Raw genomic sequence first — 17,607 nt, 5'->3', positions numbered from 1 at the left:
CGATTAGCTCTCATCTTTCTGAACTTCCCAACGTTTTAAAGATTATCTCATCTATACTCCCAACAAATGGGAGGCATACAAAGAATTCTCCCCATTTTGCAGATGAGGAAACTGAGGCGCAGAGAGGGGAAAAAGGACTTGCCCAGGGTCACACAGCAAGTTCGTGGTGGAGCCGGGAACTGAATCCATGAGCCCAAGGCTCTGTCCATTTCCTGTGCCGCAGTTCCCTTCGCTCCTAAAATGGGAACAACATTGCCCATCTCGGTACACTAAGGACAGAACCAGTCTCCCAGCCATGCAAATCTGCCCCTGTCTATATTAAAGCTGTGTAAAAGTTAACCCATTTCATACATTGGGACCAAGTGCCCAGAACCCACTAGGGACCCTGACAGCTCTCAAGGAGGTTAAGTTATTTCAACTTTCAAAAGGTAAGGAATTTCTTTGTACACAGTACCACATGCAATTATGCATGTGCTTTTTTAGAATGGACAACGTAAGAGAAAAGTGGAGGATCAAAATGACTTGCATGAATTAGAAAGTGACCACAGTCATTTTATAGGTGTCCTATTCCTCCCATCCCAACCATGCAGGGGCTGATGGGCTCAGTGCTCCACACAGCCCAAAAGCTGGTGGATGGCACACAGATTAGGTAAGGTGCTTACCAGAGGATCTCTTGGAAAAGAATAAACACAAAGTACAAAAAGCTGCAGACGTTGTCTGGAACCCAGTCTGAAGCCTTACTACAAGAGAGAGACTCTCTTGTCATTGAAAAATTAGTCCTGAATTATGACAAGCCTATGTTTTAAAAAGGAGTGGAGGAAACTACAGGTGCCAGTGGCTCCACCTTCCTACCACAATACAGGACACTTGGACATGCAAATGGCTCTCAAGCAGAAAGCTGCTTAGAGCACAGAGCCTGACTGGGGAAGGACCCAAAACAGATAAGGGAGACTTCAAATTGCAACCCTCAACCCATCCTGGCCCTGGCTTTGGCTCCTACCTGTAGGTCTTGCCATCTTTCTGATGGTCATCGTCATCCCCAGGGGCAAGGACGTAAGGGTCATTCATCTCAGGAAGCCCTGACTCCAGCATCCGCTTCTTCTTGCGGCCCCGAGGAGGTTTAGGAGGAGCCACAGTGCCACCTCCACCACCACCTCCGCCTCCTTCCTCAGTTAGGGTTGACGCTACCTTCTTGGAGAGGTCAGGGACCACCTGTAGGGCTTGCGAGCCCGGGGGAAGAGCTGAGACAATCATGGGAGCCGAAATAGGGAAAGTCTGAGCTGCGGAGGCTGTGGTCACAAGAGAGCCTGACGGGGATGTGATTACCAAACCAGGACCTGGGGTTGGGAGAAAAGGGAGATGGGGTCACGCTGTTCATCTGACAGTCATCCACCTCATTTCCCCAGACCATTGTCTAAGTAACCCCTCACCACCACCCTCCAGCCCAGTCTACAGGAAATCCCAAACCCTGTACAAAAATAATGGTCTCCTAACCCCTGTCCCCAGTACCCCGGTAACAGTGAGATTTACCCCTTGATTGACTCCCTTCTCTTCTCCACCTCTGAGAACAGGAGACTCCTTGATTCAGAGAAGGAAAGAATGTCACCTCCTCAAAGGCAGGGACCGCATCTTCTACTTCTTTGTATCCCCCACAATGCCTAGCACATTGCTAGGTACACAGTAGGCACTTAATAAAAATCTGATTGAGGGATTAAACACATACCCCACTCCCCATGTCCTCAGAGCCCTCCAGACTGGGGTACTGATCATGGGAGATCAACACCTCAGATTGGAGGGAGCAGGGGTGCTTACCCGCAGTCATGAGTCCTGTAGATGGTACAGGAACCACTGTGATATTCTGGGTAACAGATGCCTGACTGTGTGGGGTCAGCTGTTCTGACTTGGACTCTGTGTCCATGCTGATGCCAGAGGACAGGGACACTGAGGCAGGGACAGTTAGCAAAGTGGGATAGTGAGGTGGCGCCAGTCCACAGCCCTTCTCTGGCAACAGCTGATCCTTCATCTTGTTGATGAACATAGTGTTTTCAATCTAAAAGAAAAGGAAGAGGAGTACCCTCTTCAGAAAGAGCAAACCCGATTCTGTCTGTGCCCTAAGGACTTCTCATTGTCTTCCTTAAGATCAAGGCACAAGGAGTTGATATCTGTGTTTCTGGACAGGAGCCAGACCCATGCCATGCAACTCTCAGTAGTAACGGATTCAGTGAAGCACGTGTTTTACTCTGCTTCAGCTCCCACACGGTAGAAACAGCGTGACGGACTTACTACTCAGAGCTGAAGTAAATACTGGGGAGAAACAAACAAGTCTCACTCACCTGCCCTGAGACTGTGGGGATAGAAGGCCAGAAGTACGGGTTAGAATTGAAGTGAGACTCTTCCATTCTACCTGAAAAGAGAGAGACCAAAGATCACACCTATGAATAACTACTGAATGGTAGTAACGGCTCAGAGTAGTTGATGAAATTCTGGTGTCTAGCACCTGGCCACATAGTTTGAGAATTAACAATCATGACCTCAATGTCTAGACAAGACAAAGTGACATGGTGCTATAATCTTAGCACTCAAGAAGCTGGAGTCTGAGGCCAGTATGAACTACTTATTCAAAGTCTCTAAAAATAATAGAACAGAAACAACCACTGAGCAGTATGGCTCACCCCAAAACATACTTTTAAATGTTTATGACAAAATTTATGTGCATCTCATTGAGTTGCAAAATGTTTATCAAGTTTCAAAAAAAAAGAAAAAAAAAAGGAGTTTAAGAAAAGCGGCGTGTCCAAGGACACACCCAGCAGATCATCCACAGCCTGAGAACAGCCATGCTACCTTTCAGCATTTTCCCTTTCCCTTATTCCTTAAATCCATTTTCCTTGGGAAAAAATTTTTTTTCTAGATTTCCAATCAACACTTCTATGAAACTGCAATTCTACACCACTTCAAACAGTTTTCGGCTAGGTTTTAAGCCAGCAGGAAGCTGAGCTATCTGGACAGAGCCCTAGCCTCAGGCTGGCACTGTGATCCTCCATCTTCCATCTCTTTTCTACCCAGGCTCACAGGCATGCTACCACACCTGGCCTAGAATCAATCTTTGGGTATAAAATGAGGCCTGGGACAATCCCACATAAATCTAAGATTGAAGAACATTCATGATAGCTCACTGAGTAATAAACATAATGGGCTGGTCAGTGAGAAACAAGAAATTACCAGTCTTTGAAAAAAAAACTGTAAAGAGTTCCTGTGTGTGGATGTGTGTATGTAGGTGCCCTTGGGGGCAGAAGAGAGGATCAAATCCCCTGGAGCTGGAGTTATAGGTGGTTGTGAGACACTCAATAACTTGGAACATCTGGAAGAAAAGAAAGCACTCTTCAAATACAGACACCAGTTTTTAAAAGGAATTCTGGCCAGGTATGGTAATGCATGCCTTTAATCCCAGCACTCAGGAAGCAGATTACAGTGAGGCTTAGAGTCTGAACAGATGGCTCAGCAGTTAAGGGTTAAGAGCCCTTATTGCTCCAGCTCTGGACAATGCAAAACCCCCTTCTTACATAGAGGACCTGCATGCAAATATGCATACAAATACACAAAAACATGCATACACATATATAAAGGGTAAAATGAGCCAGGCATGGTGGTATATGCCTTTAATTCCAGCACTCAGGAGACAGAGGCAGCCAGATCTCTCAGTTCAAGGTCAACCTGGTATACAGAATGAGTTCCAGAACAGCCAGGAATACACAAAAACCCTGTATCAAAAAACTGACCAAAATAATACACAAATAACAAAAAGAAAGACAAGAAAAGAAAGAAAGAAAAGGAAAGATGAGAAAGAAAAGTGAAGCGGGCTGGGGAGACAGATGGCTCAGCAAGCATGAGAAGCTGAGTCGGTATCTCTAAAACTCACATCAATTCCAGGTGAGTGGTGGGTGGCTCACCCATAATCTTAACACTCATGACCTGGAGTCGGGTATTGCATGGGTAGCTAGACTATCAAAAGGAGCTAAATCTAGGTTTAGCAAGAGACCCTGCCTCAATTTCTATGGAGGAAAGTGATCAAGGAACACACTCCAACTCACCAGGCCTCCATGCATGCAGGCACACACGCACACAGAGTGTAGTAAGAGGGGCTGGAGCAATAGCTCAGTGGTCATGAGTGCTCCCTGCTCAATCATGAGAACTGGAGTTTGGATCCTAGCACCTGTATCAGGAAGCTCACAAAGGACTGTTAACACAGCTCCAAGAGATCCAATGCCACTTTCTTGCCTTGATGGGCACTTGAACACACACACACAATTTTAAGAAGAAAAACATTAAAAGCTGTCACAAATCAGTTTAGAATCTAGTCTTGCCCATCACTAATTTTCAAAATCTGGTCACCTCCCCTGGAAAGGCTTTGCTGGCTGTATGCCTGGAACTAGAGGTGCTAGCTTCTGCCTCCTGAAGGGTGGCTCCTCTTTTAACCTTTTTTGCTTGTTTGTTTTTTTTGAGACAGAGTTTCTCTGTATAGCCCTGGCTGTCCTGGAAATCAACTCTGTAGAGCACGGAGATCCGCCTGCCTCTGCCTCCCAAGTGCTAGGATTAAAGGCGTGCACCACTGCCCAGCTCTTTTAAACTTTTAATTAAATAACTTAAGACAGGGTCTGATGTAGTAGTTCAGGCTGGCATGGAACACACAGCAACCCCCGTCCTAGCATCACTAGACTTTCCATTTGCTTATTCTTATTTATGTCCGTGTGCTTATATTATGTGAGTACAGGCATACACAAGTCACAGTATCCACATGGAGGTCAGAGACAACTTGTAACAGGTCTCTCCTACCATATGGGTTCCAGGGATCAAACTCAAGTCATCAGGTTTGGTTAGCAAGGGCTTTTGCCCTCTAAGCTATATTATTAACCCTTGAATTTTCTTAAAGTCTACAAAGGGAATTAAATTTATTTCAGCCAAAGAGAAAAATGTACCAAATCTGTGGCTTTGGCAGTTTTACACAAGGATCAATACTAAATGACTGAGCAATGCCAGGCAACTCCTGGTCTTATGTTAAATAAAAAAGTCACCCTAGGTATTCCCAGTGAAATGGTTCTAAGACTCCTTCCCAAGGAATATCAAAAGTACATGTTCAAGTCCCTTTATATTTTAAAAAAATTTTTCATTTATGTCGGTATGAATGTACATGTGTAATTGTGGCACATGTATGGGAGTCAGAGGATATCTTAAGGGAGTCAGTTCTTTCCTTCTTCAGAGAGACTATCATCTCAAGCACACCCACAGAGAGCACATTATTGTTAGTATGTAACTGTTTCTTAGTAGATCTACAGCTAGGGGTGGCTGAACATGAGGCTATGTAACTCCTTAAAGATGCTAACCTCGCTGATCCTGGACCTTCTAAGGCAATAGAAACAATCTCACTACAGTTTAAGGGGATCCAATCTGGCTCAACTTTTGGGGGGCGGTAATGACATATTCTACATTGATGTCTTCCCACTAACCTTGATATCACTCCAATGTTATTTTGTACTTAATGATTTGAATACTAGTAGTCTCTCTATATGTATAAATTTTGGAAAAAAAAATACTAGGAGCTCAAATGTCAAGTATAACCTCTGTCTTTCTCCTCTTTTACTGAATAGAAATAAAATAGAAGACATGCCCCTAGACATGAATCTCTGAGTTTGTGGCCAGCCTGGTCTACAGAATGAGTCTCCAGGATAGCCAAAGTTACACAGAAAAAAACCCTGTCTCAAGCCAGGCAGTGGTGGCACACGCCTTTAATCCCAGCACTTGGGAGGCAGAGGCAGGCGGATTTCTGAGTTTGAGGCCAGCCTGGTATACAAAGTGAGTTCCTGGACAGCCAGGGCTACACAGAGAAACCCAGTCTCAAAAAAGAAAAGAAACAAAAAACCAAAACCAAAAAAAATCCTGTCTCAAAAAAACCTAAAGCAAGCCAACCAACCATCCAAGTGGGAAATCTAATTTCTAATTTTTCCCTAAAGAATAAGGAAGAAGCTGGACAGTGGTGGGGCTTTTATCCCAGCACCAAAGAAAAGGAAGGTTCACACACACTCACACAGGTAAGACACCAATACACACAAATCTTGAACACACACAGAGCCAAACATGGTGAGCAGGCCTGTAACCCAGCACTCTAGAGTTCAGGGCTAATCAGGACTATACCCTGAAATAATCACTCAAAAAGAAAGGAGGGATTCTTACAAAAACAAAGACTACAAATGGAGTAACACACTGAGGGTGTGGCTTGATCTAGGAACTGAAATTTTAAAATTTGGGAGAAGGGGAGACAGCTCAGTTGTCAAAGTTCTTGACACATCAGCCTAAAGATCTAAGTTCAATTCCCAGAGCTCACAAAGTGGGAGGATGAAACAGACTCCCACTGCTTACCTACTACCCTCCACATGTACACACACACACACACACACACACACACACACACACACACACGTTAGCAAGTGTGTAAATCCAAGAAGGCAAACAGATAGACCCCTAGGGCTGACTGTCAGTGAGTCCAAGCCAATGAGAGACACATCTAAAATAACAGAAGGCCCCAGAGGAACGATACCTGAAGCTGTCCTCTGTCTCCCTTGTCACATACTTGCGCAAACACCTGTACCTTTCCTAAGAATGAACTGTTTTTCAGGTAGTTCTCAACGATGTTTTCAAATTTATCTGAGTAACACTGGGGACTGAATATGGAACCTCCCCAATGTTAGCTAACTGTGCTCTCCCACTAAGCTATGCTCTCAACTCCCAAACTGAAATGTGGGGTTATAAAATGTATGTGTATGTCTGCGTGTATGTGTATGTACCATGTACATACTTCATATCCCTGTTAAAGACCCTGGAGCTAGAGGCACAGACCATTGTAAATTACCATGTGGATGCTGGGAATTTAACCCAGGTCTTCTGCAAGAGCAGCAAGTGCTCTTAACTGCCTAGCCTTCTATCCAGTCCCTCAAATTAAAGACTGCTTTATATTTTTGAAACAGGGTCTATGTAGCACGGGTTGGCCTTGAACTCACAAAGAACCACCTGCTTCTGCCTCCTGAGTGCTAGGATTAAAAGCATGAGCAACCACAGTAGATGAAGTTTCTGAAAACAGCAAAATAGCATGCCATTCAACATCAACATCATATTCTCACAAAACTTCACTTAGGTACCAATTCAATTCATTTTGGAATGGAGTATGAATGAATCAAACAGCCAATGATGACACATACCTGTAGAAGGCAGAAAGAGGAGGATCAGGAGTTCAAGGACACCTTTCCCCATTGAAACTTGAGTATTCAAGGCCAATCTGAGACACACAAGACCCCAGTCTCAAAAAACAAACAGCCAGGGGCTTGCAAGATAGCTCAGTAGGTAAGGGCACTTGCTGCTGTGCCTGAGAGCTTGAGTCTGATGTAATCCCTGGATCCTATGTTGTAAAAGGAGAGAACTGACAACTACAAGTTGTCCTCTGACCTATGTATATGCACAGTGGCACACCCAAGCCCCCACACATATAGAAGTATTAAGTTTTAAAACAGACAGGGCTGGAGAGATAGCTCAGTGGTTAAGAGCATTGACTGCTCTTCCAGAGGTCCTGAGTTCAAATCCCAGCAACCACGTTGTGGCTCACAACCATCTGTAATGGGATCTGATGTCCTCTTCTGGTATGTCTGAAAACAGCTACAGTGTACTCATCTACATAAAAATAAACAGACAAAACAAAGAAAACCCACAACAGCCTGTAATCCCATCATAGATGGCACAAGTTACATCATGAAGAAGTTCCCCAAATACCTATGGTTTCTACTTCTGTTACAGTGTTGTATGCATCCAAGCCTGTGTCTATAGCCTCATGGGTGTGTCCTATGATCAGCTTTCTGAGGTAGAAAAAAAGAATGGGCCTGGTTTACTGATGGTTCTATATTTTATGCAGGGAAAACCAAAAAGTAGACAGCTGCAGCATTACAACACCTTTCTGGGATAACCCTGAAAGACGAAGGGAAATATTCACTGTGGGTAGAACACATGGATGTATATTTTACTGGAAAAGAGAAATGGTCAGATGTGCAATTATTTACTGATTAATGGGTGTGATGGTTTGTATTATGCTAGGCCCAGGGAGTAGCAATATTAGGTGTGGGCCTGTTGGAGTAGGTGTGGCCTTGGTGAAGTAGGTGTGTCACTGCGGGCGTGGCCTACTCCTAGCTGCCTGAAGCCAGTATTCTGCTAGCAGCCTTCAGATGAAGATTTAGCTCCTCCTGTATCATGCCTGCCTGGATGCTGTCATGTTCCTGCCTTGATAATGGACTGAACCTCTGAACCTGTAAGCTAGCTAGCTCCAATGAAATGTTGTCCTTATAAGAGTTGCCTTGGTCATGGTGTCTGTTCCCAGCAGTAAAACCCTAAGACAGAAGTGGTACCAGGGACTGCTGTGATTGGCCTGAACATGCTTTTGTTTGAAAGAATGTGGATTTTGTGGACTTTGGATTTGGAAAGCACTGGAATGCTTTAAGTTGGGCTTGATGGGCTATCCTAGTAGAAATATGTAAAACTTTGTTACTGAGAGTGATTTAAATTGTGTGGACCTGGCCCAAGAGGTTTCAGAGGAGAATTTCTTCTTTCTTTTCTTTTTTTTAAGGCTATATCACAGGCTCCTTTTGTCAACTTTTTTTTTTTAATGAACTCAGGACCTCTGGAAGAGCAGTCACTGCTCTTAACCGCTGAGCCATCTCTTCAGCCCGGATAATTTCAATATGTGGCCTAGACTGTTTTTGTAGTATTTTGGCAAAGAATATGGCTACTTTTTGCTCTTGTCTGAAACGTCTGCCTAAGGTTAAGGTGAAGAGTCTCAGATTAACTGCATTGACAAAGGAAGTCTCAGAAATGCCCATCATAGACTTTGTTCTCTGGTTAAGTCTCACTCATGAAGAGCATTTTAAACAAGCATAGCAAGCTGAGAAAACAAAAATATAAAATATGGTTCCAGTATTAAAGGGGCATCAGGAAGTGAAATGGAACTGAATTCTATGTTCTAGGAGATAACAGATTAATGGAGTAGGACTTTGGGGCAAGATCCTACCCAACTAAGTTTAGATCCAGGAGTGGTAGTTGTGAACCCCCACCCCCCATCCCCGGAGATAAAGCCAAACAGATCTCTGAGTTCAGCCTCAGACAGAGAAAGTTGAAGCCTCAGAAGTTGAAAGGTGAAGTGAAGCCTAAATCCAGGCATGTTGGTACACACCTTTAATCCCGGGAGACAGGCATGCTGATCTCTGAGTTCAAGGTCAATCTACAGAGCAAGAACCAGGACAGCCAAGCTTAGGCAGTGAGGGAGCTGGAAAACAGAAAGCTGGTAACAGAACAAGGGGGGCCATGTTCCAGCCCCAGCAAGCAGAACATAGCAGCTTCAGCCACGTGGCTCTGGCTTTAGAGTGAAAAATAGAAGGGACTACTGGGACAATTGATGCTCGTTAGCTGGAGTTAAGAAATAGTGGTGATTAAGAAGAGACCAGCATCACTGAGGTGACATCTTCTGGGAAGTGTTTTCTGAGGGCACAAAGAGGCTGTGTTCCAGAGATAGCCAAGGTTGTACCTCGTGCTGCAGCTGGACTTGGTAAATATGTAAGGGTCACCCAGGTGGTACTGGTTTTGAAGGTATGAAGGAGTCATGAAGAACAGCTGAGGCTTGTCACTATGAGAGACCATGGAAGGCCATTGGTGAAGGTTCAGCCTCAGTTGTAGTTGACAACCCAGATGAAGGGGTCATGCAAAGGAACTGAGGCTTGGCAACATAAAGAGAGCTATGAGAGGCTATTGGTGAAGCCTAGTTGCAGCAGAAGACCCCAGGGTATTGGAGATGCCAGTACCATGGGATATCACCACCACCAGCAGTAGCAGTGGAGTGGAGTCAACCAGAGCCTAGAGTGCTACAAAGGACAGAGCTGGAGAAGTGATTCCAGCCAGCGCTTTGGAGGAGCCCAGAAGTTCATGTGTGAATCTCAGATATCGTATCAAGAAGCTGTAACACTGAAGTTGCCTTGGGACCCCAAGATGTTCGAGATGCCAGAGCCATGGGCTATCTGCTGAGGAAAAAACTGCTAACGGGAAGTAGAAACAGCCCAGGAGAAAGAGTTTGATACAGTTAACGAAGATGAAAAAGGAGTTGGAGCTCTGAAGACCGTTTTGACATCAGACATGGAGATGCAGAATTGCCCAACTGGTTTCCTGTTTTGTTCTGGGGATTACAGTTAAGGGACTGGAGGAATCTCAGAAGAGACTTTGGACTTTTAACATTATAGAGACTGCTATAGACTATGGGAACTTTTGAATTTGGACTAAATGTATTTTTTATTATACTATGTTTAGGTATGCCCCCCACAGACTTATATGTTTGAACAAGCCTATGGGGGCCAGGGAGTGGAATGTGATGGTTTGTATATGCTCGGCCCAGGGAGTGGCACAATTAGAAGGTGTGGCCCTGTTGGAGTAGTTGTGCCACTGTGGGTGTATGCTTTAAGACCCTACTCCTAGCTGCCTGGAAGCCAGTACCCTGCTAACAGCCTTCAGATGAAGATGCAGAACTTTCAGCTCCCCCTGCACCATGCCTGCTGGATGCTGCCATGTTCCTGCCTTGATGATAATGGACTGAATCTCTGAACCTGTAAGCCAGCCCCAATTAAATGCCCTTATAAGAGTTTCCTTGGTCATGGTGTCTGTTCAGACGTTAAACCCTAACTGAGACAACAGGGTTGTAGCCAAAAGACTGGCTGTAAGGTCAGGGACTTAGAAAGAGCATGATTAGAAAATTGGTGAGAGACACCTGGGGAATAAGAACGTGGACAGATCTCTCCAAATAAGGGAAAGATGCCAAAATACCAGTGTCCCATGTAAACGCCCATCAAAAGGTAACTTCAAAAATCAGTTTTGTTTTAGATTTGTTTTGTTCCCACCCGTTATCCACCATCATGGGATTCCACACCAAATTGCTTCTGACCAAGGAACTTCCTTCCCAGACACAAACTGTGACAGCGGGCCCACGTTCATGTACTCCATGATCCTACTATGCGCCCCACCATGCTCATGCAGCTGATCTGACTGAATGGTGGAATGGCCTTTTAAAGACACAGTTCACTAGGAGGCTAATGAGAAGGTGGAAGCAAGAAAAGAAGTTTAGGGTTGGGGCAAGAGAGACAACTTGGTGGTTAAAAGTGTATGTTGCTTTTGCAGAAGACCCAAATTTGGTTCCTAGCACCCACATCAGATGGGTCACAACTGCCTCAAGTCCAGCTCCAGAGGGATCCAAACCCTCTGCTCTGAGGGCGTGAGTACTTACATAGACATAACCACACACACACACAGAGTACTTACATAGACATAACCACACACACACACACAGAGTACTTACATAGACATAACCACACATACACATCAGTTAAAAAAAGGACCTCAAGGCCATCCTAGGCTATAGCCAGGATGTTTGAAGCCAGTCTAGGATACAGGAAACCCTATCTCAAAAAAATAAATGAATAGTTTTAAACAGGGTTGAGCTCCAAGCCAGGGTTGAAGAGATGCCTCAGGAATTCAAAGTCCTTATTCTTACAGATAGGACCAGTTTCTAGCACATAGTATCTTGCAACCATCCATACCCTAATCTTGACACACCAGGCACACACATGGTACAAATACATACATGTAAGCAAAATGTTCCTACACACATTAACATACTTTTTAAAGTAACCGAGGGTCAGATGGTAATGGCACTTCCTGCCATGCCTAGCAACCTGAGTTTACTCTGCAGGACTCACACAATATAGAGAATAACTGGGAAAAAAAATATAAGTACACATGTGATCTGTGGTGCACCCATATGAAAAATGTAATAAAAATTTAAAAATAAAATAAAACCTCAACCTGCCAGTCATAATGGCACATAGTTTAAATATCAGCAGCAATGAGGACGCAGAGGCAAAAGGGACTTGGTGAGTTCAAGGCCAGCTTGGTCTCCATAGTTCCAGCCAAGGATTCAGAATAAAATTGTCTCAAAATAAAATAAAATAAAGAGGCACTTCTCATTAACAGGTCAGCCCAAACCAAGCACATAATTAGTGCTCAGGAAGGAAGCATACATATGTAGCTGTAAAATGACACACGAGGAGAGTGCTGTAATCTGCAGGGCACAGGAGCTCTTCCTAGGACCGAGGCACTTGAAAGACTCAGACAGGAGGACTACTGTGAGTAGTCGGCCCTACCTGGTTCCAGGCCAATTTGGATACCAAGTGTGACCCTACCTCAAAAACGACAGACATGACAACATGTGTTAGCAGGTGAACACATTGCTTCCAAGTCTAATAACCTGAGCTCCATCACCAGAATGTGCATGGTAGAAAGAAAGAACCAACTCCTCCAAGTCGTCCTGACTATAACATGTGTGCTATGTCTCATATTTGTGCAAGCACACACAAAAATAAGTGTTAAAAAAAAAAAAAAGATGCCAGGCGTGGTGGTGCACGCCTTTAATCCCTGCACTAGGGAGGCAGAGACAGGCAGATTTCTGAGTTCGAGGCCAGCCTGGTCTACAAAGTGAGTTCCAGGCCAGCCAGGACAATACAGAGAAACCCTGTCTCGAAAAAAACCAAAACAAACAAACAAAACCAAAACAAACAAACAAAAAACCAAAAAGCTATAACTACCTTTCTACTGATAAGTTATCCGAAATCCATATATTCCTTGGTATGAGATTGACTGGACAGCCAAGAATGAAGGTCATGGCTAAACTGCAATGCAAATGGTGCCCCCAGATGCCTACCTCTCAGGTTCCCATTCCCATCTTCCCACTCTCTCTCCCTAATGTTCTCACAATTTCAAGATGGCTACTGATATTACAGGGGACACCATCTCTCCACAAAACATCTTTCCCAGTTTTATTTAATTATGCAGGCACATTCAACAACAAAGGGCTCACTGTGGTGGCTGGTGCAGCCTTTAATCCCAGCATTCAGGAGACAGAAACAGGAGGGTCCCGGTGAGCCTGAGACTAGCCTGGTTTATGTAGCAAGACCTCCTCTCAAAAATAAAGACGTAAACAAGGAGCAGGAGCGATGGCCTGAAAGAGGGCTCAGTATGACAAGCACTCACAGCACCCACCACTCTCTCCAGGGTTCAATTTCCAGCATCCAAACAGCAGCCACAACCACCTGTAACTTCAGGTTCAGGAAAGTCAATGCTCTCTTCTGTCCTCCATAGCCGCTAGGCATGCCAGTGGTACACAGGTATACATGCTGACAAACAACCACACATACTACAAAAATAAAAAGGGCCAGGTGTGAGGGCACATGCTTGCAAACCCAGCACTTAGGAAGCTGGGGCAGGAAGACTAGAGCTGTCAGTATGGCTCAGCGGACAAAAGTGATTGTCACCAGACACAATGACCTAACTTTGATGCTCAGAACCCACAGGGTTTCCAGCAGCTGACATCTGACCACTCTCCTTGTACCATGGCAGAAGCACCCACACACTTATTTCTTCTTTCCACTGCCACACCTTCCATATGTAAAAACCAACCTGGGCTACGTGAGGCTATGTCTCAAACAAACAAACAAAACAAAAAGAAAGGAAGGAAAAGAACCAGAGAACCGGCTCTGCTCTAGGACTTGGGAACAAGTAGAAGACTTCTCTTATAGCTCCAGAGAAGGAGTAAGAGGAAAGAGTTCAGATTCAAAATGAGCTTCAACTTTGCTCCTCCATCAGGCCACGACTAGTTAGTAAGAAGGGAAGGCTAGCTCCACAGAAAGGAGAAGAGTAAGTCATAATGAAATGATCACTTTTCTTCCCAGTCCCCAGGCTCCGTCTGGTGATGCGGCTCAGCTGGTAGATAGAGCACTTGTCCAGCATAAGCCTCTGGGATTGATTCCCAACACCACTTAACCTGGGTGAGGTAAAGCTGCTACCTCCAGCATTCGGACGGAGGCAGGAGGATCACAAGTTCAAGGTCATCTGTGGCAACATGGTGTCCTATCTTAAAAAGTAAAGTAAAAAAAGACAGCTGCCTAGATGGCTCAGCAGAAAAAGCCACTTGCCACCAGGCCTAATGACTTGAGTTTGGGCCCCAGAATCCACAACTCCCTCAAACTTGTCCTCTGACCACCTCCCCAAAACATAAACAAATTAAATAAAAACCAAATTTTAAAAGTACAAAGATTTGTTTTCCAGAGGAGTTACTGGCAGCGAGGAGATGATGACAGTAGGGTGAGCACTCCTGCACTCTTCCGTCCTATGCTGCCACTTAAGGCGTTTCCAACCACTCAAAGGTGAGAGGTCACGGCCTGAGAACTCGGGGAGGCTCAGTTTACATTACCTGCTATCTTGTCTTTTGTGTTTAGAAAGTGAACATAGAAGTCAGAAGACAACCTCAGGAGTCATTCCTCAGGTGCTCTCCGGTTTATTTTTACACATTGGGTCTTTCACTAACCTAGGCCTCCCCAATTATGGTAAGCTGGATAGCTAGCTCGTAAGCACCAGGGATCCATCTAGCTGTCTCTGCCTTACCAGCGCTGGGTCCACCATGCTCTGCTTTCCTGCCTGTATTCTGGGCAGCAAACCTGGGTCCTCATGTTCACATGACAAGCACTTTACCAACCCGACTGCCTCTCCAGCCCTCCAGTGCTGCTGTTTTTAAAGATTTATTTATGGATTTAAGCAGTGGGTGTCTCATCTGTATAACAGAGGAGGGCATCGATCCCATGGGACTACAGTTACAGACAGTTGTTAGCTGCCATGGGGGGTGCTGAGCTTGAACTCAGGACCTCTGGAAGAGCAACCAGTGCCCCTAACTGTTGTGTTTAACAGCTATTTTTTTCAACTAAAGAACCTTTCATCGCCATTCACAGTGGCGATGCCTGTAGTCCAAACACTTAGCTTGCACAGGGAGAAGAGATGGCCTCGAGGCCGAGGCCAAACTGGTTTACTTAGTGAGTTCCACACTAGCTTGGGCTTCATAACAAAATTTTTTGTTTCCCTCCCCCGAAAAAAATAGAAAGGTTTCAGTATTAGCATCAGGTATCACTTTGATTTCTCCCAGATTTACTAGAGCAGAAAGCATATAATTTTATCTCTTTTATTTCAAACTATCCAAGAAGCAGTGTTCTCTGAAAAATATTACCTGACACATCAAACTCAAATTGTCTCATGTTAGAGTCTTCATCACTCAACAGAGTCACTCAAACACTCCACTGAACACCAAGAATGGGAAACTCCAAACTTGCCTTTGTTGTTTCTCTAAGTGACACCATAAAGACTATACTGTAATCAGAGTCCCTGTGTCTCCACAGCAGAATACATCTCTGACAAAATGTAAGCCCATTTAGTGGCTTCACCTGAGTATTTCACATTTTATTCCTGTTGAGTACCAGTGGCCATGAAAGGGTAACAAAGAAACTACCAATTTTTTACACAAAAACCTCCTGGGTACTATGGGAAACAATAAGAAAAGGCTTTTATCTCTCTCTCTGCAAGCGCTGGTGTTGGTTACTTCAATAATTCTATCACACTGTAAAGGAAAAAAAAAAAAGAAAAACCATTTGAGATGACCCCATCTCTCCCCAAATCATTAAACCAAGATTGTCTTACCCTCTCTCTCTCTTCCTCCTGTCGTCTTATTCCTTCTCCTTTCCAGGGCTCCTGAACTTTCTGGAAACAAAATTGTCTAGGTTACAGAGGCCAGTATGTAAAGGCCACCAGAGAACTGTGGAGAGCCTCACAAGTTGACTGTCAGCAATTTGGAAAGCGGACAGCTTCCCCAACCAACAATCCAAGGATGGAAGGGCTAGAGTCACAGGCGTTGAGTGACACCCACTAAGTGTACATAAGGGAAATAAAGCCAGTTCCCCAAAACTAAGATGAATTCTATTAGCAGCATTTGGGTTCCACTCCTGGGCTCAGACACTTAATTCTTCGTTCCCCCCAGGGCTACAGGGAACCAGGAGTCAGAGGTGAAGGAAGGTCCCTGCTCCTGGGAAGTGGCTTTAGAAAGCAAAGCTGAGGGTAGGGGGGATGCCCTAGCCCTGTGTCAGGCACAGTGCCAAGTTCGGGCCCAGCCACTTCCTCTAGCCTCGCCCCCCCAACCCCCCAACACACACACTTCAGCTAGGACTTCGCCCCCTTCCTACCCAAGGCCTTGTGCCAAGAAGTACTTCCTTCAACCTTCAGTGGTCTATATACTGGAGGCTCCCAGCTGTCCCCCTAAAACCTTCGCTCCCCCGAGACACCGAACCCGGTCCTTCCTCCCGATGTCAAGTCCCACTCCTTCCTCAAAGACCGGTCTCTGGGACGTCCCTCCTTCACCCCTCCAGGGAGCTGAACTCTGCCACCCACTAGACAGGCACCCGCCCCCTAAACCCCCCCCATTCCTCCTCAGCGCCCGCTCCTCCACCGCCGCCACTTCCGGTTCCGGGACAGTCGCACTCACAGTCCCATCGTGGACCCCCCCCTCCCCACTCGCCCGAGGTAAAGGGGGGGGGGGAGGAGCGAGGGGCAGCGGCGCGCACCGACTGCAGCGGCGCGACACTCACCAGGCGGCGGCGGCGGCGGCGACGCCAGCGCCAGAGCCAGCGCGCGGGAGGGGCGGCGGTCACCGGGGAAGGAAGGAGCCGAGGGAGCGGGAGGACCCGCGGGGCGCGGGCTCGGAACCGCGAGGCGGGGCTCGCCGGCATGCACCGCAGGCGCCAGACGGACCCCGACGCTCGGCCGGGCGGCGCGCGAGACACCCGCAGGGCGGGGGCGCGAGGCGAGGTGTGGGGGGGCCCCCGCCCTCCTGGACACTCACCCGGAAGTGGTGCTGCGGCTCGTGCTCCCGGGAACCCCGAGTCCTCCACGCCCACTCCCCCCCCACCCCCCCCAACAGCTTCAATGTGCAGTCGTTTCTCGGAGAAGGCGGGAGAGCCGGAAACGAAAACGGGGGGGGGGAGGAAAGTAGCGGGGGGAGGGCGGCAGCAGGAAAGGAAAGGGGGGGGAAACAGGTCAGAGTCCGAGTCACTTCCGAGAGCCGCTCGAGCACATCCGGTGCTGTTAGGGCTCGGACATCTTGAGGGCAGAAGTTACGACACGTAAGGGCGGAAGTAGCTCCTTACCCGGGGACCGGTGGAGCGCTCGGTGGATGTGACGCCCAAACCGGACGTGAAGGCAGCGTGTGTTAAAGGGCTGAAGCTGAGCATCAGGAGAGCGTTCCCGGGCTTCCGGAAGAGACCTCTGGGGAAGTGGGAGGATGGAAGCTAGACGGGTTCATGAATTATGCATCAAGACACTAAAGACAGTTTAGATCGCCCCTCTTTTTCTAGATTTGCTTTACTTTTATGTGCGTTTATCTGTGCCTATGCATGCCGTGTGTGTACAGGAGTTACCGCTACCTGCTTCCAGCTTCACTGTGTGCGATCTGGGAACCGAACCTCCGGTCCTCTGGAGGAGCGGCCAGCTGAGCCAACTCTTCACCATGCGGAATCCTTTTTGATTTATTTTTCGAGACAGGGTTTCTCTGTATAGCCCTGGCTGGCCTGGAACTCACTTTGTAGACCAGGCTGGCCTCGAACTCAAAAATCC

General features: G+C 46.3%; 1 protein-coding gene and 1 long non-coding RNA gene across 19 annotated transcripts in view; one reads left to right on the top strand and one right to left on the bottom strand.

The window, feature by feature from the left end:
- The window catches only part of 4930557K07Rik (RIKEN cDNA 4930557K07 gene), a 39,678-nt gene extending 23,771 nt beyond the window's left edge, over positions 1–15,907 (top strand). The window contains exon 4 of the long non-coding RNA NR_130997.1: positions 15,689–15,907. This is a non-coding gene — a long non-coding RNA (RIKEN cDNA 4930557K07 gene). The remainder of the gene's footprint in view (positions 1–15,688) is intronic.
- The window catches only part of Zfp384 (zinc finger protein 384), a 28,854-nt gene extending 11,788 nt beyond the window's left edge, over positions 1–17,066 (bottom strand). For 2 of the 18 annotated variants that reach the window (NM_001252083.1, NM_001372420.1), the window contains exons 1-7: positions 16,584–16,845; positions 15,643–15,702; positions 2,334–2,404; positions 1,813–2,050; positions 1,531–1,578; positions 1,001–1,337; positions 143–235 (exon numbers count right to left, since the gene is read on the bottom strand). In NM_001252083.1, coding sequence (NP_001239012.1) covers positions 143–235; positions 1,001–1,337; positions 1,531–1,578; positions 1,813–2,050; positions 2,334–2,399 — 782 coding nt within the window. In that variant the 5' untranslated portion in view covers positions 2,400–2,404; positions 15,643–15,702; positions 16,584–16,845. Of the gene's footprint in view, positions 1–142; positions 236–1,000; positions 1,338–1,530; positions 1,670–1,812; positions 2,051–2,333; positions 2,405–15,642; positions 15,703–16,181; positions 16,438–16,583 lie in introns of those variants that run through there. The other 16 variants (XM_006506201.3, XM_030255423.1, XM_030255424.1 and 13 more) reach the window with 16 other exon arrangements.
- Positions 17,067–17,607: the final 541 nt, after the last annotated feature.

This window comes from Mus musculus, chromosome 6, assembly GCF_000001635.26.
Source record: "Mus musculus strain C57BL/6J chromosome 6, GRCm38.p6 C57BL/6J".
In the NCBI taxonomy this organism is placed as follows: Eukaryota; Metazoa; Chordata; class Mammalia; order Rodentia; family Muridae; genus Mus; species Mus musculus.
Note: the sequence above shows the minus strand (reverse complement) of the source record. Positions and strands in the feature narration are given on the sequence as shown.